General features: G+C 35.2%; 1 protein-coding gene across 2 annotated transcripts; it reads left to right on the top strand.

Annotated features, from left to right (window-relative positions):
* Nucleotides 344–6,868, top strand: LOC107613097. 2 transcript variants are annotated; one of them, XM_021109483.1, is made up of 6 exons: nt 344–536; nt 682–883; nt 1,656–1,776; nt 2,286–2,629; nt 2,752–4,471; nt 4,646–5,271. In XM_021109483.1, the coding sequence occupies exons 1-6, from the start codon at nt 454–456 to the stop codon at nt 4,726–4,728; spliced, it is 2,553 nt and encodes an 850-aa protein (XP_020965142.1). In that variant the 5' UTR covers nt 344–453; the 3' UTR covers nt 4,729–5,271. The 2 variants fall into 2 exon arrangements, with proteins under 2 accessions (XP_020965142.1, XP_016170435.1); XM_016314949.2 differs by lacking the exon at nt 4,646–5,271 and adding an exon at nt 6,171–6,868 and having other exon boundaries at nt 347–536.

Here is a 24,220-nt window from a genome sequence, read left to right on the forward strand (position 1 = left end):
AAAAATTAAAAGGTAAGGTTAAACACTACATAAGAAGAATAAAAAATAATATAATGGTAGAAAAATTATAAAATGACAATTTAACTAAAATGTTTATATCCTATTAGAAGTTATGTAATATGTCAAGAGTTTATTGTATTATTATTTGATTTTCTTTTTTATTTATTATAAATAAAATGACAGGTAAATGAAGTTAATTTAATTTGTTATGAGGATTAATTTATTAATTAATTATTTTATTTTAAAAAATTTTCCTATAATTGACTTAGAAGGGAAATTTGTCCATAAGGGGTAAAAGCGTCCAAGCAGAAGTAGCCGGGGAGAAGAACAACAGGGGGTATAACCGTACAATTAAAGAAAAAAATGAGAGGGAACTACACAAACCAGGAGGGAAGCAGAAAGAGGAGAACACACACGAGAAAAAAAGCATCAAAATTAAAGTAGTAGAAGAAGATGAACGAAGATGGTATCACCTCTGCGAATCCCAATTCCTCTCTTCCCAAACCTCCCTCTTCATCTCCAACTCCTGCTGCTAGGTCCTCTCTCTCTCTCTAGCCCTATCCTTAAAAACTTCCAATTCAATTTCATACTCTCTAATTTCTTCTCTAGGGTTCTTCAATTTTCCTCTTTTGTGCTAATTTGTAATTTTTATTACTATTTTGTTTTTTTTATGTCTTTCAGCTCTGCTGGGGCTTCGTGGCCTGCCGTTCCGGCGAATGCTTCTGACGGAGAGGGCCGCCAGAATGGCAAATCAAGCGCCGAATCGGATTTGGCAGCTGCCGCCGGCTTCTCTTCGGATTCAAACCTTTCGTGTAGGCCTTGGGAGCGTGGAGATTTGCTCCGGCGCCTTTCCACTTTTAAACACGCCGGAAAAATGCCCAAGGTTCGGTTAGATTCTTCTCTGTTTTTGGGGTCTTATAGTGTGATTGAATTGTTTAGCATGTGGTTTCAATTAGTTTGTATTGTTGGTGATAGTTTGTGGTCAGAATCATAATGAGAGTAAAGTTTACAAATGGAAAGAAGTGATTTGCAAAAATTAATTGAAGCAAAATGCATGGTTACTGACGTTCGTGGAAGTTTTAGAACTGAGTGTTATGCTGGGAGCAGTTAGTTTGGGAGCTGTGACTTTTATACTTGTGTTCAGAAGATTCTATGTAGGTTGGTTATTTGTCGTATTGTGGTGAAGAAAAGAAAGATATTTGAGAGACAAGAGGGAACTGTGAGAAATGATTCAAGACGAGAATTTTGAGAGAGGTTTAACCATATCAACAGAGGTTTAACCATCCTATTGCTATGTGTAACAAATCACTAACTACTTGTCATGGATCAACTTTTTAAGAGTGTTTTAAGTTATTGAATACAGGCACATGCGTAGCTTTGTATCTTAAGATGCCCCCTCTACAAGAGCTTCCTGGACAATGCACAGTTTAACCTGTCTCATTCTAAAATATACATTATCATTCAGAAGAATAGGGTTAACAAGGATTGAAATCTTCAGTACTTGGCCATAGAGACTTTTATACCATGTTATACAATGATTTTGTAGAAGCTTAAACAATTTGTTAAAGATAAATAAATAATTTTATCTATTAACACAATAACACTACATAACATTCCTGTAACAGCCATATAACATCATTATATTTCTTTTGCAGATTGCTGGCTCATTGGCTTGTGCCAAAAGGGGCTGGGTGAATCTTGATGTTGCCAAGATTGAGTGTGAGGTATGCCATGCACAGTTAGATTTTGCTTCATCCTCAGCTAACTCTTTTGAAGGTGAGCATATTGCTATGGCTGAAATTTTGCTTTATATATATATATTGGTGAATTGCTTGTGCCACTAGGTTTTGATCCAAACTCAAACTCTAGTATATAAGTATCAATTTATATTGGTGTATGTACTTCTTCTGAATGACACTTTTGGCTAGTTTCCTAGCAGCGGTTAACTGGTTACGTATTGTGTTACATATATCAGATGAGATATAATTTGCAAGCTTCTGGTGAGTCTGGGGTGCTTTTTGGAAACAGGACATGTTTTGGTTGGGAGCTCAAGCTTGGTTCTACTTCTATCTTTCTGGAAACTCATCTATTTTCGGGGATGACACTTGACAATATAGCTGAAACTGGACTTGCATTAATTTCCTATTTGATTTCATCACCTTACTATATCCTTCTTGTTACCCATAATTTTTTAGGTTCTTACTGCCTTATATTGTTTTTTATGTCATTTGATTCCATTGATACTTTCTGGGTTTTGATTTTTGTTTTTTGTATATCTTTTGAAGCTGATGGTTCCAATGAAGAACTTTCTAAACAGCTTGATAGAGCTCACAAAGCCACTTGTCCTTGGAGAGGTAATAGCTGTCCAGAAAGCTTGGTGCAGTTCCCTCCGACTTCACCTTCAGCTCTAATTGGAGGTTATAAGGATCGGTGTGATGGACTCCTGCAGTTTTACTCCCTCCCTGTTGTATCGCCGGCTGCTGTTGAGCATATGCGAGTTACACATAACTCTCAAATTGACCGGTTTCTTGCTCAATCGCAAAGTCAGACAGCTGGGGAAATAGGCTACAGAGAAAGTGCTTCTGGAATGGGATTTGCTGGAGAACAGGCTCTTAATTCATATTCTTATGTAAGATTTTATTGTGATAACTTTTTTCATCTAATTGTTTAATCAAGTGTATTCTATTCTAGCCTTTTTACCCCCTCATTTTATTATTTCCATCCTTATAAATTAATCTTCCATTTCAATAGGCCCAGAAACTCATAAGTCTTTGTGGATGGGAGCCAAGGTGGCTTCCAAATGTGCTCGACTGTGAAGAGCAGTCTGCCGAATCTGCTAAAAATGGTTGCAGCTCTGGTCCAGCCAAAGGCTCGGCTCCAAGCAAGAAGGAATTTTCAACTTCATGGATAGATGCTGGGGACAACGATGCACTAGGTTCGGAATTCAATTGTGAATCTAGGTCACCTTTGTTAGATTGTAGCTTGTGCGGAGCCACAGTTAGAGTGTGGGATTTCTTACTTGTCCCTCGGCCTGTTCATTTGGCTCCCTGTGTCATTGATACCCCTCAAACAAGCAAGAAAATGGCATCAACACGAGGAATAAGTGCTGCGAGTGGGATCAATGAATGGGCTGCTGTGGATGCTGTTGAAAAAGAGCCATTTGGAGATCATGATGAGGCTACAACATCTGATAAAAGGCAACTTTTATATAATAAAAGTTTAGATTTAAATCTTAAAATGGCTAGTGGGCCATCTGGTTCACTAATAAATTTGACTTCAACCTTGGAACATGTGCAAGATACCAGCGAAGGAAGGGATTTAATGGCTGGACGTCCCTCTGGAAGTGAGGTCGGTGGTCGCTCTGGATCTTATGAACCACAAGGCCCAAATGCCCGCAAGCGCAAGTTGGACGATGGTGTAACCACATCTAGCAAGCCACAACAGGTGGGCAGTGCTGAAAGAACTATAATTGACGGTGATAATAATGAAGTCACTGGTGGTCAACAGCATTCAGCTGGCCCTTTTAAGCGAGCCCGTGATGTTACTCATTCAGAGGCATTCCTAATTCCACCACGAAAACCTTCTCGTTCTCTACCCAACCATTCATTAGATGTTCAAATAGAAGGTGATGCTAATATGGTTAACGAAGCAAATCCAGAAAGGGATCACGTTGTTGGCAATCCATCTACTAGAGATTCCACCCATGCTTCCTCTATTATTGCGATGAATACAGTTTATCACAGCTCAGATGAGGAATCTATGGAAAGTGTTGATAATTGTCCTGTAGATGTTAATGACGTCAACTTCCCTTCTGTTGATTTGAATGAAACATCAGAGTTAAATAGCAGTTATCAAGGACAGCAGAGTGGTTGTTTACAACCACTTTTAGAAAGAGCAGGAGGTGAGACAGGTGTTAGCAGTTCTAATGCTTGTGGAGAAGTTTTGAACACTGAGATATTAACTGCACAAGCTAGGGATGGGCCTAGCTTTGGTATTAGTGGAGGAAGTGTTGGCATGGGTACAAGTCATGAAACTGAAATTCATGGAACTGATATCTCAGTTCATAGAGGTGATAGTTTAGGTGATGTTGAACCAATTGCTGAAGTAATTGAAAATCAGGGCCAAGATGCTGAATTTGGACGTTCAAATGGCCTTATTGTCGATTTTGTGCCTGAGGAAGCTAGTAAAGGAGATCCTCAAGGAGATAGTCAAGCTGTGGTGTCTCAATCTACCCCAAGGACTGATAGTGGCTCAAAAATATTAGTTTTAACAAAGGTAGAATCCATTGAAATTAGTGAGAAGACAAATAGCAGTCTGCAGATGCTAGGCCATGAAAATGGTGCCCACCCATCACTTTCTTGCAATGCTATCATGTGTTCTGCCTATGAAGTATCCAAAGAAGAAGTCACTCAGAATGGGAAGGATGATGGTGCATGCCATGAATCAAGCTCTTTACTTGCAGATGTTGTGGGTATGTCTAATTATAATATTTTGATTATTTTTTCTCTTTCACTCAATACTGAAGATGATGATCTCTCTTTTGCTTGTTATTCACTGAGTTTTTGAATCATATTACTGTAATATGATAACTAGTTTCTCTAGTGAAGAAATTATGTGATGCTCATTTGTACAAAGTTATTTAAAGGAAAAAAGGCCAGCCCAATGCAAAGCATCCTGCATTATGTAATTTCAAGGGAAGGGTTGCATCCAAATGGTATAATAATTTAGGCATTGTAACCTGGTGCAGGCATCAGTGACTGATTCCATGGCTTGAATCCGTGACGTCACACGGAGACAACTTAACTGTTGTCCCAAAGTTCCCATTCAATTATACAAAGTTATTAGGCTATTAGAAAATTCTAAGGTCAATTTCAAAAGTAACAATTTCAGAATGACATGTTTGTAACTAATTTGTCAAGCTGGCAATGTAGTGGAGTGAGAAAAGTATTCTGTTATGGGAGAGGTGAGAGGCATACAAGTGAAAGGGGAGAGATAGTGAGGAGATTATCTTAGAATTTTGGAATAGAACAAAACTTGGAGGGTGCCAAATACTTGGTGTGCACTTTTTTCATATGATTTATACAGAAAATAAACATACCAGGAGAGGGAAATTAATCTGGGCATCTGGTGTTCTTCCTAATCCCATTGTTTGTTACTATACAAGTTTATACCTATTTGATACCAGTTTCTTATGGACTCTGTTCATTTCCCGCCCAATATTTGTATACTTTTTAAATGGTATAACATTTATTAAAACTGCATTAACTGTTATTTTGCTTTGGTTTAGCTATTCTGCTATTTTGTGTAAATGGTTTTGAGTGAAGTGGAAATAACTTATCCAAAATGAGGAACAAGGGTAATGTTGCAGATTAGAATGCTAAAATTGCAATTTATGTCATACATAAGAGAACACAGAGTTTGTACTCCTGCAAAGCTTCATTAACCTACAGCTGGTTTAACCTGATAAATAGATAATTACAACTGCAGAATCCCACAGAATTTGAATGCATAATTATAGATGCAAATCCCGTAGAATTTGCAGATTCAAATGGGCGAATATTCTGCTAATATGGAGGCAGATATTCTGTTAATGTTCCGTCATAATATCAGATCAATTCTATTGACAGAAAATTCTCAAAATTGCTCTTGGTGATATATTTCATTTGAAAATTTTGCTAATCAATATCCTTCTCCTTCATTGTGCAATTTGGATGGCTGGAATGACTCCCTCTCCCCCTCTCTTCCATCCCATTTATAGTGCCATATAATTGTTGATATTGGACAATATTACATATTAATAATTGTTTTTACATTCATAACTCATTATTTATAATGTTCTTACATTATGAAATATGAAATATAACTTCATTGTGAATTAAGTTGATTTCTTGGTGGTTGCATTAATAATTAGGGAGTCAATTGTGATTGTTCTTAAACAAGTTAACTTCATTTGTTTAAACACACTAGCAAAGTCTCTAATCTTGTGCTGAAATCAAGTGCTGCGGATACCCAAACATTCTGTCCTATTTGTAGAACCTCTTTTTGCTCCAAATTTTTAATATAATTCTGACTAATTCATCTAAGACATCTCGCACGTGATTGTCTGCCTTCCTATTCTAGTGGCAGTGTGCGTTAACAATAACAATTGGGCAATTGGCTCTAATCTTCAGGGACTCCTTATAGAGAGAACGTAAATGGGGGTGTTGAATTTGACCCCATCAAACTGCATAATGATTGCTGTCCTTGGGTGAATGGGGATGTTGCTGCTGCTGGTTGTCATAATCCTACCTCCAGTTCTGGTCTTGGTACCATAGCTTTGTGTGGCTGGCAGCTGACTTTGGAAGCTCTGGATTCTTTCCAGTCACTTGGACATCTTCCAGTGCAGACTCTGGAATCTGAGTCAGCAGCATCCATGTGCAAGGTTTGTTCTGGTTGTCTCTCTCAGTATTGTCCATGATAAAATAGAGAACCTTTCAGTTAGATGTTTAATGCTGTTATGAGTGTTCTTGTTTTCATATAGTATATTCCCTGACGTGTAACTAAAAAAATGGCTACAAGGGACATAGATATGAAAAAAATAGATATGAAAAACAACTGAACTTGGACTTTGCATAAATGGTCTCTTAGAAACAGTGACATAGGATGATAAGAAGCTTTTTGACGAGAAGCTTTTGGCAGGGCAGCTGCCCCCTGCCCTTGAGAAGCTCTGTTGTTGACTTGCTGCTTAGAAAATAGAAATCTAAATGGCTTGGAACTTGGGCCTTTCTATGTATGACATAAATTGCAATTTCTTCAAATGTGTAAAGACCTTCAAAATTACTCTTAAGAATCACCACTGAGTAACGAATGAAGCTTTGCAGCATGTTTGGTAATCACACATCTTGGAGAAAATAGAAATGATAACAATTACTAATTTTTTGTTTGTCAATTATATTTCTATTAAAATTAGTAGTATCAAAAAATATTTTAAATTTAATATTATCAAGAAAAAATAAAAAAAATTATATAAGGACAAATTTGATTAATTTTTAAAATTTTAGGGATGAAAATGACTTACGTCTGAACTTTCAAGGACTATTTTGATTATAAATAACCTTTTTACATGTCAAGTGCCACATGGCATGCCACGTGTCACTGACCTGACACGTGACATGCCAGGTGTCACTGAGTTGACACGTCAATCAATCATCTTGTGACACGTGGCATTAGCCCCCACATTATCATCCAACTGACGGAAGGACTAACGTGACTAATGTATCTTTCGGGGACAATTTCGATTAACTTTATCTTTCGAGAACCAAAATAAAAATCGGGGTATCTTTCAAGGACGATTTTGGCCATTTATTCATTCAAATATAGAAATAACAAAATCTAGATATAAATTATTATAAAAAAAAATGAAAATAAAGGAAAAGAAGAAAGTTATAGAAGCTGCTATGTCTTCTCCAAGAAATGATGGTGTTGATGCCTTCTTTTCAAGGAGATTAGATTTGCAAGATGGTATGGAAAATACCGTGAATGGCTTAAATAGGAGGGAGAGAGAAAGAGAAGGAGAGAGAGAAGGAAGGAATGATTAGATGTTGTTGTCATGAGAGAGAAGCAAAAGACAGTATATTGGTGAGTAAAGGAGGAGGACAGTATATTGGTGAGAGTAAAGGAGAAGGAAGAAACGATTGGGGAAGAATTTGTGTCCAACATAGAAAATCTGTCTCAACTTGCAGAAGAGATACAAAATACACGTCCATTATGTGTAACTGTGTACTATCGTGTCTTAAAAAATTGTCTCTCCAACCAAATGGTAGACGTGTGCCAGTGTCTGTATTAGATTGGACACACCCACTAACCAACACTGTCATAGTGTACATCTTTCCTTTTGTTTTCTTTTTCTTTTTTTTTTTGTTTTTATGTTTTTTTTTGTGCTTTTCCTCTCATAAAAGGAGAATATCATTTCAATTTGAATGACGATATAATGACATTCTTCAATGGATGTAGCATTGTAGCCTAATCGGACAAGGATAAGGTGTGGCTGCTGTTATTGTTATATATCTATCATTTTATTTTATTTTATTTTATATTTTTTGGTCGATAGATTGGACAATCCCCATACATGATATTCCCTTTTTTTTTTTTGGTCAAGTTTGCACTAGATGAAACTCGAACTTGAAACCTCTTAGTAAGAAAGGGGAACATATGCCACTTAAGCTAAGGCTCATTGGCGTTCTATACGTATCATTTGAGTTTCTTTCGTGTCCCCTTGTTATTTATTGTCCATAAAAATTTCCATTAACAAAAGCTAAACTTAATTTGCGGTGAGATTAATTTGTTAAAGGATTTTAAATAGTATTTTTATTAAAAAATACAGCAATAGGCAAACCATTTTGTTTTGTTTCTGTTTGTTTTTATCGGTTCTAACAAATTTATTATTGTTTTTGTTCAAAATTTATCTTTTTGATTTTTCTATAATTTTTCTTGCGATGGCCTAGAACAAGGTGGTATTTGTGAAGTAGTGATATTTATGGTTAACTCTTTACAACTTAATGGATATAACCTTTTTGTAATGAAAAGTCTATCCGTTTAGACATAAAAGTTCTTATTTGGACATGTTGATTGAGCTATTGGATTTCTATTTTAAATTTTCTGGCAGGGACATTGTTCGTAATTAATTGAAATTTTAGCATGGGCTTATTGATGCCCACCTTTGACTAATTCGATTCGCTAGAGAGAGAATCTTGTGACTCTTTCTATTATGCAAGTGGAATTGGTTGGATTAATCTACTTTTTTTTAGGTTATATATTTAGTTATGCAATATTTTTTATTGTTTTTACATGGTGTAAATTTGGTTAATGTAATTTTTCTGTTTGTATCCACATCCTTTTCTTCTATAGAAAAAATGGTTTATAGACCTTTATATTCAATTTTAACTTATATTTCTATGACTAAGATTCGATTTGTATGATTGATTAATACTAATAGAAAATTAACTACTATAACAAGGGAAAATTTAATCCAGAGGATGAAGAAGAAAAAAAAGAAATAGAATAGAAATGTTACTTGATTGTTGATCCTCATAAAAAGAAATAAGCAAAAATTTCATCATTAAGTCAGCAATGGAAAATTCATGAAAAATTAAAATCACTATAAATCTGCACGTTTTTGTCGACGTCGTTTTTGGATTGAAGACCAAGAGAAAATTATTAGGATTTTGGGTTATCTAAACACATACTTCATGGAATGGTTAACACATTTTTGTTGTTTAGTGCAACAAGATCAAGTTGGTAAGTAAAGGTAAGTTAAAAGTTTTTCTTGTGAGTTATGAGAGAAGGGGATAGTGAATCAAATAGCGCAATTCTTCAAGACGTGTGTTACACACACTTTTCTTTAGGCTTAATTCGCCCCACCAATATACAATAGTGTACAAAATGGGTTACTGGCAAATTTTCTGTAGGATACAATGAAGAACACTTGACTTGTTTATGCACTCACACAGTCAGGCCTTACACTAAATGATAATTTACAGAATAATATTCTCTATTCTTTCTTTTGCGCATAAAGAAAGTGTTGAGATGGATTCAGCAGCAATAATGAAATGAGAAAAATTTATAGAGACAGAGTACATGCAACATGCGGCTACGTATTCAACAGGCACAACTTTTCAAATAGTTACAACCTTTTAACAGACATAACCATTCAAATAATTGTAACCTTTTAACAGGCATAACTTTTTGAATAAGTCACAACTCTATGAAGAGATGTAAGTCTTCAAAATAGCTTTTCACATATTTTGAAAATATATCTCACAATCCCCCATCATTTTCAAAATTCCTTTTCAATCCTATCATTCTGGAAGTTTTATGCTTTCAGTAGAGGTATCTTGCGATTTGAACCTTTACCTAGTAACCAGTGGTATTCACTCATCCGAATTTAAAATGGTAGACAAGCTTTGAACCATTTAACTAATATGAACAAGCGTGCACTGATGACAAATAAAATTTCGGTATCATTTAGATATTATATTAAATATGACACATTTAGTATACTACATGACCTTGTGCCTTGTATCCTTTCGTGAGTGTTTTAAGAGTAAAATCTTAACTCTAAGAACCGGCCTCAATTCACACTCATATAGGTAGACTCTATCAAAAGTATCCCATAATTAAATACTTCAGCAATAATATACTTGCTACAGGTCTATTAAGAGCAAAGCTCATCCTGTTCCTTTATAGCATTTGGTTCCAAGTACTTTTTACCTTGGGATGAAAGAAATAATTATGAGTACTTGCAATTATTCTAATAGTGTACTTTACCGCATTGAACTCAAGACTTGATGTTACTCAAGTGTGAGTTGGATTTTCACCATTAGTAATTATTTAAAATACGGATTTTAGTCCCATCCCTTTTGATGTTTTAAACACCAAATCCCTTGTCAATCCTTTCGTCAAAGGATCTGCAAGATTTTGTTCTGACCTTATAAAATTTATAGATATAACTCCATTACCAATAAAGTTTTTAACATAGCTATGTCTTACTCCAATGTGCCTAGATTTTCCATTATGAACTTAGCTATAAGCCTTTGATAATGTTGCTTGGCTATCACAATGTATAGAGATTGGTGCCATTGATTTTGGCCAAACTGAAATTTCATGTAATAAATCTCTAAGCCATTCAGCTTCCTTGCTTGCTACTGCCAAAGCAACAAATTCTGCAGCCATGGTAGAGTCCGTTATGCAAGTTTGTTTCTTGGATCCATAAGAAACAATACCCCCATCAAGGGTAAAGATCCAACCACTTGTTGATGCATGATCCTCTGTATAGCTTATCCAACTGGCATCTGTATATCCTTCTAAAACAGAAGGTTCACCATTATACAACAAAGTATAGTGTATTGTTCCTTTCAAATATTTTAATATTCTTCGGACAGCATGTCAATGGTCTTTACTTGGATTGCTTGTATACCGACATAAACGACCTACAGCATATGCTATATCTGGTCTAGTACAGGTCATAGCATACATTAAGCATCCAATTATTTTTGCATACTCAATTTGTGAAACAGACAAACCTGTATTGGGTACTAATTTAATACTTGGATCAAAAGGAGTACTCACTGAATATCCTTCAAACTCATCAAACCTTTTAAATATTTTTTCTATATAATGAGATTGAGATAATCCTAAATTATGACCATCTCTAACAATTTTAATTCCTAAAATTATATCTGCAACTCCCATATCTTTCATATCAAAATTACTAGACAAAAAATGTTTAGTTTTTTCTACCTCTTCTAAATCAGTACCGAAAATAAGCATATCATCAACATATAAACAAATCATAACACCTTTACCATTTTTAACTTTACTATACACACATTTATCAGATTCATTTATTTTATATCCATTAGCACGAACAATTTCATCAAATTTTTTATGCCATTCCTTAGGAGCTTGTTTCAGTCCATATAAAGACTTAACTAATTTGCACACTTTATTTTCTTGACCAGCAACTATAAATCCTTCGGGTTGCTTCATATACACCTCTTCGTCTAGTTCACCATTTAAGAAAGCTGTTTTAAGATCCATTTGGTGAATGACAAAATTAAAAAATGAAGCAAGTGCTATAAGCACTCTAATTGTAGCAATTCTTGCTACTGGTGCATATGTATCAAAGTAATCAATTCCTTCTTTGTGTGCAAACCCCTTAGCAACTAACCGTGCTTTGAACTTATCAACAATTCCATCTACTTTCATTTTCTTTTCGAAAATCCATTTAGAACCAATGGCTTTTGACCCACGAGGAAGATCCACTAATTTCCAAGTGTTATTCTCATTATTGAGTCCATCTCATCTTGTATTGCTTCTTTCAAAAAATCTGAATCTCGAGACCTTATAGCCTCTTCATAGGTCTCAGGATCACCTTCCATATGAAGGCATATAGGTGCAATGCTATCTATTGATTCTCCTGTCCCTTCCACAAGGAACATAAAGAAATCTAGTACATAAGTCTTTGCTTTTCTTATTCTTTTACTTTTTCTAGGTTCAATATTTTCAACGGGCTTATTTTCTACATTTTCTTCTATTTCTAAGTGAATTTTACTTCCAGGTCTTAGAGTTAAATTAAATCTATCTTCTAAGAAAATTGCATCTCTTGATTTAATAACTGTATTAGCAGAGTATGATTCATTAGATTTAATAACTACAAACCTATAAGCTTTACTGTTCTTAGCATATCCTAAGAAAATACATTCTATGCCTCTTTCTCTTAATTTCTTTCTTTTAGGTTCATGAACTTTTACTATTGCTCTACAGCCCCAAACTTTAAGATATTTAAGATTAGGCATTTTATTCTTCCAAAGTTCATATGGAGTTATTTTATTCCTTTTATTAGGAATTCTATTTAAAATATAACAGGCAGTTAACATAGCCTCACCCCAATAACCTTTTGCTAGACCAGAATAAGATAGCATAGCATTAACCATTTCTTCCAGCACCCTATTTTTTCTTTCAGCAATACCATTCTGTTGTGGAAAATATGGTGCAGTGGTTTGATGAATAATACCAGTGGACTCAAAATAACTAGGATTATAATATTCTCCTTCATGGTTAGACCTTAAGCACTTAATAAAGGTTTCATGTTGTAATTCAACTTCAGTTTTAAAAATCTTAAATTTATCCAAGACTTCATCTTTAGAATGCATCAAATATATGTAACAATATCTACTGAAATCATCAATAAAAGTTACAAAATATTTCTTTCCACCTATAGTAGGCCAACCATTCAAATCACATACATCAGAATGTACTAATTCTAATAACTTTGAATTTCTTTGTACTCTTTGAAAAGGAAGTCTTGTTATCTTGGTTAACATACAAGTTGTACATACATCTGAATTTTTAATTGATTTTGGAATAAGATCATATTTTATCATATCATTTAATTTATGAAAATTAACATGTCCTAAACGATTATGCCATAAATCAAAGGACTCAACAATATAAACAGAAACATTATTATTATTATTATTATTATTATTATTATTATTATTATTATTATTATTATTATTATTATTATTTACAATATTCAATTTAAACATATTCTCACATAGATATCCTTTACCCACAAACACTCCACCCTTAGACAGAATAAATTTGTCTCCTTCAAATACAGACTTAAACCTATACTTGTTAAGTAGAGGGACAGAAACTAAATTTTTTCTGACTTCGGATACATAATATACATCAGTAAGAGTTAGTATTCTTCCAGAAGTGAATTCAAGTTCCACCGTTCCTTTGCCCATTACTTGAACAGTTGATGCATTTTCCATGTACAGAATAGTCACATTCTCTTCTTTGAATGTCTTGAAAAAATCTCTATTCTTGAATACATGTCAAGTTGCACCAGAATCTATCCACCATGATCCAATGTCTTCAATCATGTTGATCTCAGAAATTACAGCAATAAGATTATCTTTTATTGTTGTGTCGTTCTTTTCTTTCTTCTTTTTTAAGAAATGACATTCTTTCTTAAAATGTCCTAGTTTTCCACAATGAAAACAATTTCCTTTCTTTTTATTCCTTCTGAAATCACCATTGTTACATTGAGATTTATTAAAATCTCGGTATCTCTTCTTGTTGGGCTTGTTGGATTTTCCATCTTCCATTACGTGAAGATTAGCATGAGCACTTTGCTCTTTAGTATCGTCTTGTTTACGATACTCTTTTTCAAGATGAAGGTGATTACTTAATTGCTCAAGAGAAACATCATCCTTTCTATGTTTTATAGTTCTTTTGAATTCTTTCCATGATGGAGGGAGTTTGTCAATAATTGAAGATACAATGATGGTATCATCTATTGCATGTTATGTTGCTTAAAATTATTTAAAATACGCTCAATTTCATGCAGTTGTTCCATGACAGATCTACCATCAATCATCTTATAATTATTAAAGTGAGTGACAAGAAATTTCCTACTTGTTGCGTCCTCGGCCATATATGTTGCCTCTAATTTGTCCCATAGTTCTTTTGTGCTCCCAATATTTTGGTTGACATCAAACAGTGCATTAGCCATGCCATTGAGTATGTGCCCGGTGCATATATAGTCATTGTTGTCCCATTTTTTCCTGGCTTGTGTTTCTACAATGGCCTCCCCTTCAACTTCTGGTAGTCTTGGTATGGTAAAAACATATGCCACTTTTAGTGTTGTGAGAAGGAAGTGCATCTTCTTTTGCCATCGTATGAAATTTTCACCATAAAATCTTTCTAACTTGACAAAATTCGATGTCATTTCCTTAATTGATGCAGCGGCCATTTTTGTTTTATTGGTGAATAATTAAGCCTAAAGATTGTGAGTTATGAGAGAAGTGGATAGTGAATCAAATAGCGCAATTCTTCAAGGCGTGTGTTACATACACTTTCCTTTAGGCTTAATTCGCCCCCACCAATATACAATGGTGTGCAAAATGGGTTACTGGCAAATTTTCTGTAGGATACAATGAAGAACACTTGACTTGTTTATGCACTCACACAGTCAAGCCTTACACTAAATGATAATTTACAGAATAATATTCTCTATTCTTTCTTTTGCGCATAAAGAAAGTGTTGAGATGGATTCAGCAGCAATAATGAAATGAGAAAAATTTATAGAGACAGAGTACATGCAACATGCAGCTACGTACTCAACAAACACAACTTTTCAAATAGTTACAACCTTTTAACAGACATAACTATTCAAATAGTTGTAACCTTTTAACAGGAATAACTTTTTGAATAAGTCACAACTCTATGAAGAGATGTAACTCTTCAAAATAGCTTTTCACATATTTCGAAAATATATCTCACATTTCTTCTCTGTTTGTTTTTATGATCAATGACCACAAGAGGGCTCCTTTACCATTTTGTACAAATGTTTTATTCTATTGGTACAAAATAATAAAGGGGTGATTCCAATATCTGCTTGTGCATTACTTGTCAACCCTTCTTATTAGTTATTGTTCAATTGAATTCAAATTAGAATTAAAACTCAAAGCAAATGCGGGTTGATGTTTTATTCAAAAACTAAAATTGTGAGATTCCAATTTTGATTGTTATCTTTTAGATAAAGGATAATTAATAACAAAGAATCAAAATTTTTAATTGAGTTGTACTTGTTCATTTTGATGAATTTATCATATGAATGCCTACTTTATTACTTTTTCAAAGTTCATTGTTTGAGGAATACTTATTTTATGTTACGATTTCTATGGCAATCATAAAATATAATTCTCCTTTAAAATATCCGTATGTGTTACTACTTTTTTTCCCGATAAATTTTGAACTCACTAAGTTCCTAATGTAGGAAGTGAGAGCTATCCTCAGTCAACAAGCATAATACAACCATGAAAACAAGCAACCAAAGTTAGAATAAAACAATACAATATTAATTCCCTAAAGACCTCAAAAGCAAGTAAATACCAAGGAGCACCCGCGAAACAGAGGCCATAAACACCTTCACCTCGAATTCAACAAGTCTTCGACCAGCGTATCCCGTGATGATCAGCTTCATTTAGCATTCATAGGTTTCACCTCTTGTATATATATCACCAAGTATTCTTTTCTCCTATTACCCCACCATTGGTTGGCAAGGAACTGAACTTCATTCACACGTACACCAGAAGTTCCTTTCTTCTTACGAAAAATACTACTGTTGCACTCCTTCCAAGTTGCCCAAAGAATAGGCAAAAAGCATATCATCCATTCCCATTTTTGTATTTTTCTAATACCCAGATCCATCCAGCATTCAAAGCAATCTTTTGGCAATTGTGGCCAAACCTAAGACATTCTCCACCTTTGAACAATAATGTAACATTCTACCATACAGAACTTTACGCCTAGATCATCAATCAAAGGTGGTGAGGCGCTACGACCTCTGAAACAAAAATGCATACGTAGATATATATGAAAGATAGTTTAACTAGGATTCTTGAAGGAAGGATAAAGAGTTCCAAAGGAAATACATATCAAGCTCCAGCCTCGACCTGTGAAGCAAAGGCCAGCTAAAATATTTATATATACAACCCAAATCAAACCAAAAGATAAATACAATTTCTGATTCTCCGAAGTCAACCTCTAGGAGGGACAATACAAGTTTTATACAAAAATGGATAATGTGGAGAATGTACAGACACACACACACACACATACTAAATACATAGTATGAATTCCGCAAACAATAGATCTTCGCTTCCAAGAATCACCCAGCACACTTAGCGAGGTGTCTCATGTCCTGCATCTGAAAAAAATAACAAATATGTAGGGAATGAAAACTGGGGGTTCTCAGTATGGTAACAACACCCAAATAGATAAGATACAAGGCTTTGGAAAGCTAAAGGCAATCCTAAACTCCATAATCCTAGATCAAGCCTAAAGTTCTCAATAAACCAAAATAGGATAATTCCATCCAGGGATTCTAATCTATCTCTTCATTTTCAGTTTTCTACAAACCCCCCAATCACCAATATGGAACAACCCTCAACGTCACCTCCGCCAGCATAATGGATCTCTCAAAAGCAAACACATACAAGGCATACAAGTAATACACAATTAAGAAAACGGATAAGGCATTTAAGTCATGTAGCATATAGATATAGATAAACGATTAGGCAAGCCAAAACACAAAGTGCATACTCAAACAACTCATACAAATGCTCATGATGCATGTCTGCCCTAAAGCCAATGAGCTCATCTGTCGGTTATACAGCCAAACTCGATATGTCCTGTAGTGAACCTTGGACAGTCCTTGCGTGCGTGCATCCCCAAGAGTTATTCACATACATGTTCATTCATTTATCATCTCATTGGGGGAATAATCCAGAAAGTTAAGTGTCCGGCCACATCTTGCGACGAAGCATCAACAGAGTATCGAATATCGACCTGGAGCAAGTGGGGGTGAACCACTGCATCTACCCAGGAAAACTCGTATCTCAGATATTTAAATGCATATGCCATTTAGATTTTTAGATTATAATTCATCAATATCATCATTGCCATCAATCATATCTCATTCAGCATTATCAACACCTCGTTAATTCAATTATTCACTTTACAAATCTCTCTCAATGTCAATCTAACTCCCTCCGTATGTTCGCTCTTATTCCGAAGCCTAAAAACTAGCAATCGAACCTTAAACAGGATTTAGAAAGGTTTGGAAAGACAGAGAAATGGTTAAAAACTAAAAAATACAACTTTGACAAAATAGGGTGGTCATGCGTACACATGGCGCCCGCATACGCGAGATTTGAAGAATGACAGTGCCACGTACGCATGCATCTGTCTGCGTACGCAAAAGTACTGGGCAGAGCCCAATGCTTGCGTCGCGAACACCCTCCCCCTATCAATTTTCTTAAAAAGCTGTTTTGCTGCAGAATTTAGCTTTTTATATCAAATTTCAAACACACATAACTTTTTCGTGAAAAATCATTTTCCATCCATTCTTCAATCGTTATAAACTACACGGATCCAATTTTCATTTGAAATAAGTTTCACTAAATTCGGAGATTCGAAAACCAAGTTATGACCCGTTGAAGTTGGTTAAAAATATATTTTCACCAAAATTTGCCAAATCCTCTAGTTTTCAAAACTCTCATTACAAAACCAAACCAATCACACCATAATCAATACCAATACTCCTACACATTATCACATGCTCTTTAATCACTTCACAATCATTCTAACACCTAAGTTCTTCAATTCATTCAAATATTTCCACTCATAATTCCATCAATTACAATAATTATTATCAATCATTATCACATCCACAACTATCATTCACATAGCATCATATTAAAGTTCCATTATACAACTTATTTCACCCTCAATCAACATACATTCTAAATTCTCAAATAAATCAACAATTCACACAATTTAACCTATATTATAGAGAACTAACCTAAGTTTCACATAACCTTATATACTATCTACAAGAAGGTAAAACCATTGATACCATAATGTAACACCCTATCACACAGAACTTTACGCCTAGGTCATAAATCAAAGGTGGTGAGGCGCTATGACCTCTAAAATATTATATATATATATATGAAAGATAGTTTAACTAGGAGCCTTGAAGGAAAGGTTAGACAAAATTGAAATAGAAAATCACATCACATTCGTATGGTTAAGAATAAAACTCGTAGATAACAAAGAACAGAAGAGACAATATATATGGATAAAGAGTTCCAAAGAAAAGACATATCAAGCTCCAGCCTTGACTTGCGAAGCAAAGGCCGACTAGAATATTTATATATAAACCCAAATTATACCAAAAGACAAATATAATTTCTAATTCTCTCAAGTCAACCTCTAGGTGGGATAATACAACTTTTATACAAAAGTGGAGAATGTACACACACACACATAAACTAAATACATAGTATGGAATCCCCAAAAAGTAGATCTTTGCTTCCAAGAATCACCCAGCACGCTCAGCGAGGTGTCTCACACCTTGCATCTGAAAAAAATAATAAATATGTATGGAATGAGAACTGAGAGTTCTCAGTATGGTAACAGTGCCCAAATAGATAAGATATAAGGCTTCGGAAAGCCAAGGGCAATCCTAAACTTCATAATTCCAGATCAAGCCTAAAGTTTTCACTAAACCAGAAATAGAGTGATTCCATCTAGGGATTCTAATTGGTACACAAAATTGTGATCACACTTTTCACAACTCCGCACAACTAACCAGCAAGTGCACTGGGTCGTCCAAGTAATACCTTACGTGAGTAAGGGTCGATCCCACGGAGATTGTCGGCTTGAAGCAAGTTACGGTCATCCTGTAAATCTTAGTCAGGCAGATTCAAATGGTTATGAGGTTTTGATAATTAAAAGATATATAAAACATAAAATAAGATAAAGTTACTTATGTAATTCATTGGTGGGAATTTCAGATAAGCGTTTGGAGATGCTTTGTTGCTTCTGAACCTCTGCTTTCCTATTGTCTTCTTCCAATCATGCATGCTACCTTCCATGGCAAGCTGTATGATCCTCCCGGATGAAAAATACCAGGTATGGTTTCTGCACGGCTAATCAACTGTCGGATTTCTCATCTCGGATGAAAAATACCAGGTACAGCTACTGCATGGCTAATCATCTGTGGTTCTCACTAGTGTCGGGATAGGATCTCTCTATCCTTTTGCACACTGTCACTGCGCCCAACATTTGTAAGTTTGAAGCTTATCACAGTCATCCTTTTCCAGATCCTACTCGGAATACCACATACAAGGTTTAGACTTTCCGGATCTCAGGAATGCTGCTAATTGGTTCTAGCCTATACCACGAAGGTTCTAATCACGGATTCGGATGCTCTGTTGTCAGGAGAGGCGATGCGAATCCGTGGATCAGAGACCTAATAGAATATACTCCAGCTGTCGTCCAATGACTACGTTGAACATCATGTAGACCGCTTGTCGTTGTCAGGCACTCGGATCTTGACTAAGCGAGTAACGAAGATAGTGGGTGATTGTCACGGGTCACCCCTTCATTCTGAATTAACTGAATTAAGTACGAGAGTATATCTTGGACAAGAAGTAAGCGTGAATTGAAAGAAAAATAATAGTACTTGCATTAATTCATGAAGAACAGTGGAGCTCCACACCTTAATTTATGAGGTGTAGAAACTCCACCGTAGAAAATACATAAGAGAAGAGAGGTCTAGGCATGGCCGTGAGGCCAGCCTCCAAACGTGAACAATGGCCTAAGCTAGATGATCCAAAGTTCGAACATAATAGTAAAAAGTGCTATTTATAGTAAACTAGTTACTAGGGTTTACAGAAATTAAGTAACTAAGTGCAGATAGTGCAGAAATCCACTTTCGGGGCCCACTCGGTGTGTGCTTGGGCTGAGCATTGAAGCTTTCACGTGCATAGGCCATTCTTGGAGTTAAACGCCAGCTTGGGTGCCAGTTTGGGCGTTTAACTCCAGTTTTGGTGCCAGTTCTGGCGTTTTACGCCAGAAAAGGGTCTCTGGCTGGCGTTTAACGCCAGTTTGGGCCATCAAATCTCGAGCAAAGTATGGAATATTATATATTAATGGAAAGCTCAAGATGTCTACTTTCCAACGCAATTGAGAGCGCACCAATTGGGCTTTTGTAGCTCCAGCAAATCCACTTCGAGTGTAGCAAGGTCAGAATCCAACAACATCTGCAGTCCTTTCTTAGCCTCTGAATTAGATTTTTGCTCAGGTCCCTCAATTTCAGCCAGAAAATACCTAAGATTATAGAAAAACACACAAACTCATAGTAAAGTCAAGAAATGTGATTTTTGCATAAAAACTAATAAAAATATAATAAAAAGTAACTAAAACATACTAAAAACTATGTAAAAACAATGCCAAAAATGGTATAAAATATCCTCTCATCACTAATCTATCTCTTCATTTTAAAACTCTTAATTCAAAACCAAACCAATCACACCAAAATCAATACCAATACTCCTACACATTATCAGATGCTCTTCAATCAGTTCACAATCATTCCAACACGTAAGTTCTTCAATTCGTTCAAACATTTTCACTCATAATTCTACCAATTCCAATAATTATTATCAATTATTATTACATCCACAACTATCACTCACATAGCATCATATTAAAGTTCCATCATACAACTCATTTTACCCTAAATCAACATACATTCTCAATTCTCAAATAAATCAATAATTCACATAATTCAACCTATCTTACGGATAATTAGCCTAAGTTTCACATAATCTTATATACTATCTACAAGAAATCAAATTATACCTTGAAACCCAATAATACCAAAGCTAGATAATACCTAAACAACTAAAAACACAAAATTTCTCAATGTCCACAATCCAAAAACGTGAATCTAAATGAAAAGAATAATTGGGTAAAAAATTTAGAGTTTTTTACCAGTTTGTTCAGATATAATTAAAGAGCTTGGCGAGGTGATCACGTGATAACAAACGGTGTAGCGATCGGAGCTCCGGATTGAAAGTTATGAGCAATTTGGTGGGATGGTAAATAGTGTTTTTAGGTTTTGTTTCTTTTCTCTTCAATTCAGCGTGGAACTCAAAATGAAAGGGGTTGGAGTGTTGAAACTTGGCTAATTAATGGTTATATGGGTTGGGTTTGAGCCCAACTTGGACCCGGTTCAACTGGTTTAGTCTGTTAACCTAATTTTGGAACAAAATCTTTAAAATTAGTGTTTTAATTCATATTCTAAATATTTTTACTTCTTCAAATTATAAATTTTAATTTCTTGATCTCTTTTGTTCATAATTAATTTATTAATTAATCGGAGTTCACAATTAGCACTTTAAATACACCAAGACCAAACATAAGTGAAGATATGATGAACCATCTCCACACTCATTCCGCAAAGAACACAACTTACATCCTCCTCCAGTATCACCTTTAATTTGCAAAGCTTATCCTTTGTATTCAATTTTTCTAAAATGATGAACCAAGTGAGAAGCTCAAGCCTAAGAGAAACAAGGCCTAACTAAAGGTTGGTAAAAATTATACATGTTGCAATCAATGTCCCTACTCCTATCCTTGTATACAACACTAAGGAAAGACTTGACATAGTACTCTCCATATTTATCAAATTTTTACACCAATTTATCCAGTTCATCAGCCTTCAGAATGACCTTAGATAGGATTTGCATCATAACATTTAACTCTTGATCTTCCATATCACCCAACAATTTCCTCCAATTTGAGCTCCAAACCCAGTTGTAATCGTCCCACAACCTATAATCACAAATATAGTAGTCCTTGTTACTCGTGATTCTATATAGCCAAAAAAAGACTTCCTCATCATTCCTTCTTTAAGCCATAAATCATGCCAAAACTGAGTTTTTGTGCCATCACCAATCAAAAGTTGCATCCTCTCCTCATAAACCTTAGCCAACCTAGGTTCACTTTGCTATAAACTACCAATCACTCCCAAACACCCGTATAATCCCTCTTTTCTGATCTTATAGCCTCTTTTCTAAGCTAAACTTGTTGCATGGACATAGAACTTGCTTTCATAAGGGGCATTCATCCTTATCAAAGTTTCATCACTGTTTAAATAATAAGGGTATATTTTTAAGAACAACGTCCCCAAAGGCCTCCTTGGCTTTTAGGTCGCTGTACAACCTCCCAATTAACCATTGCTAGAATAAGGGCATATTTTTAAGAACAACGTCCTCAAACGCCTCCTTGAATTTTAGGTCACTGTACAATCTCCCAATTAACCGTTGCTAGATCTCTCCCTCCCTCCACATTACCCCAAAAGAACCGCAATTGAAGAGAAGCAATCTTCTTTACAACTATCTTTGTCATCTCAAAAATACTAAAGTAATATATTAGTAGGTTGTTCAAAATTGACTTAATCAATATAAGTTTTCCACTTTTCATAAATCTTTACCATTCTACCCTTTCAATCTCTCCTCAACTTTCTTAATTATAGGGTTCCAAGTATGAACTTTTTAGGATTAGCTCCTAAGGGTACACCTAAGTATTTAATCAGCAGATTTGCTTCCTTACATCCTAAAACATCACATCATTTTGAATCTTCTCCGCATCACCATTTAACCTGATCAAAACAGATTTATCATAATTTATTTTTAATCCAGGCAACAACTCAAGACCATATAAAATTGAAAATTGTCTTCACATTGCAAGGGCAAAAGAGAATATTTGTAGATGCGACAATTCAACTTTATCCTTACCACCTCTAGCGCTTTCAAAAAAATTCTTTTTACACAACCTATCTAATATTTTATTTCATGACTTCTCCAACAAGAACAAAGAGAAAAGGAAAAAGCGGATCACTTTGACGTAATCCCCTCTGTAAGTTGAACGACTTTGTTGTAGTTCCATTGATAAGAAACGACATTGAAAATTCGTTGTTAAACATAGATGTATCCATCGCCGCCATATACACCCAAAACCCATTCCATGTAGGATTTTATCAACAAAGTCCCATCTTACCTTGTCATATGCCTTCTAAAAGTCGAGCTTAATCAAACAAGCTAGCTTCTTTTATTTCTTTAGCCAATGAATCGTTTCACATGCTATCAATGCTCTATCATGAATCTTTCTTCCACTTACAAATCCGGATTGGACCTCCCCTACCAACCCCGGCATCAGCGGGTGAAGATGACTAGCTAAGATCTTTGAAATCACTTTATATAAGCATTCCAACAAGCTTATAGGTCAGAAGTCTTTTAGCTCATTCGATCCCCCTCTTTATGTGCAAAAGCCACCTACGTCAAATTTGCTTCTTTTCGGAGCCTATAATCAACAAAGAACTCGTGTACTGACTTTTAAAAATCATCCCCAATTACCTCCCACAACCTCCTGATGAACTTAAAGTTAAACCCGTCTGGTTATGCAGCCTAACTCGGTTCTCAATTCCGAACAGCAGCCTTAATATATTCCTTAGATGGGATTGTTTCCATCAACGTCGCTTCTGATGCAATAATAGACTCCACCGAAAACTCATCATAATGAACATTGAGTCTTTCCTCTTCCTCATGCAGCTTCTTATAGAATCTTCAAACTTCCTCATTTCTTCTACCATCACCTTTATAGTAATTACCATTAATGTGGATCTCCTTTATTATTTTGCTCCGATTTCTAGTTTTAGCGATCGAGTGAAAAAACATAGTGTTTTTATCCATTTGTGAAGCAAATTTCAATCGGGACGCTGCCTCCAATATGTCTTTCTCTTCCCACACTATACTTCAACCAAGCTTCTAATCGCTTTTGCCCTTGTTAATAAGAATTCATCATTGTTACCTTTCTCAATTTCTTCATTAACCTTTTGAATTTTCTCCTCTAACGTCTCAATGTTACTCTCAATACTGCTAAAGCATTCCTTGTTCCATAACCTTAACGGCTTCCTCACTGCTTTCAATTTTTGCATCAGATTAGACCCCTTTCATTTTACTCCATTCACCCTTGAGCACTAACATAAAACCATCATGAGACAACCAAGCATCTAATAAACAGAATGCCAAGTTCTTCAGAATTGACTAATAGAGCACAATGATATGAGAGCATGAGGGAGACCCTTCAAGATCAAAGAACTATAAGCCTCTTGCCACTCATTATCTATAAAAACCTATCAATTCTACTACAGTTTCTTCCCCATACCATGTGTATTTTCTTCCACTTAGCTCCAACTCCACTAACTCCATGTCATCCACCCATTTCTTAATTTCGCACCCGCTCTGCAATA

Source organism: Arachis ipaensis, chromosome B08 (genome assembly GCF_000816755.2).
Source record: "Arachis ipaensis cultivar K30076 chromosome B08, Araip1.1, whole genome shotgun sequence".
Lineage (NCBI taxonomy): Eukaryota > Viridiplantae > Streptophyta > Magnoliopsida > Fabales > Fabaceae > Arachis > Arachis ipaensis.

Excerpts from the sequence above, each read along its gene's own strand:
- LOC107613097 (XM_016314949.2), top strand. The coding sequence starts at position 454 with ATGAACGAAGATGGTATCACCTCTGCGAATCCCAATTCCTCTCTTCCC. Across the intron at positions 2,630-2,751 it reads CTCTTAATTCATATTCTTAT|GCCCAGAAACTCATAAGTCT; the intron begins GTAAGATTTTAT and ends CCATTTCAATAG. Across the intron at positions 4,472-6,170 it reads TTTACTTGCAGATGTTGTGG|GGACTCCTTATAGAGAGAAC; the intron begins GTATGTCTAATT and ends TCTAATCTTCAG.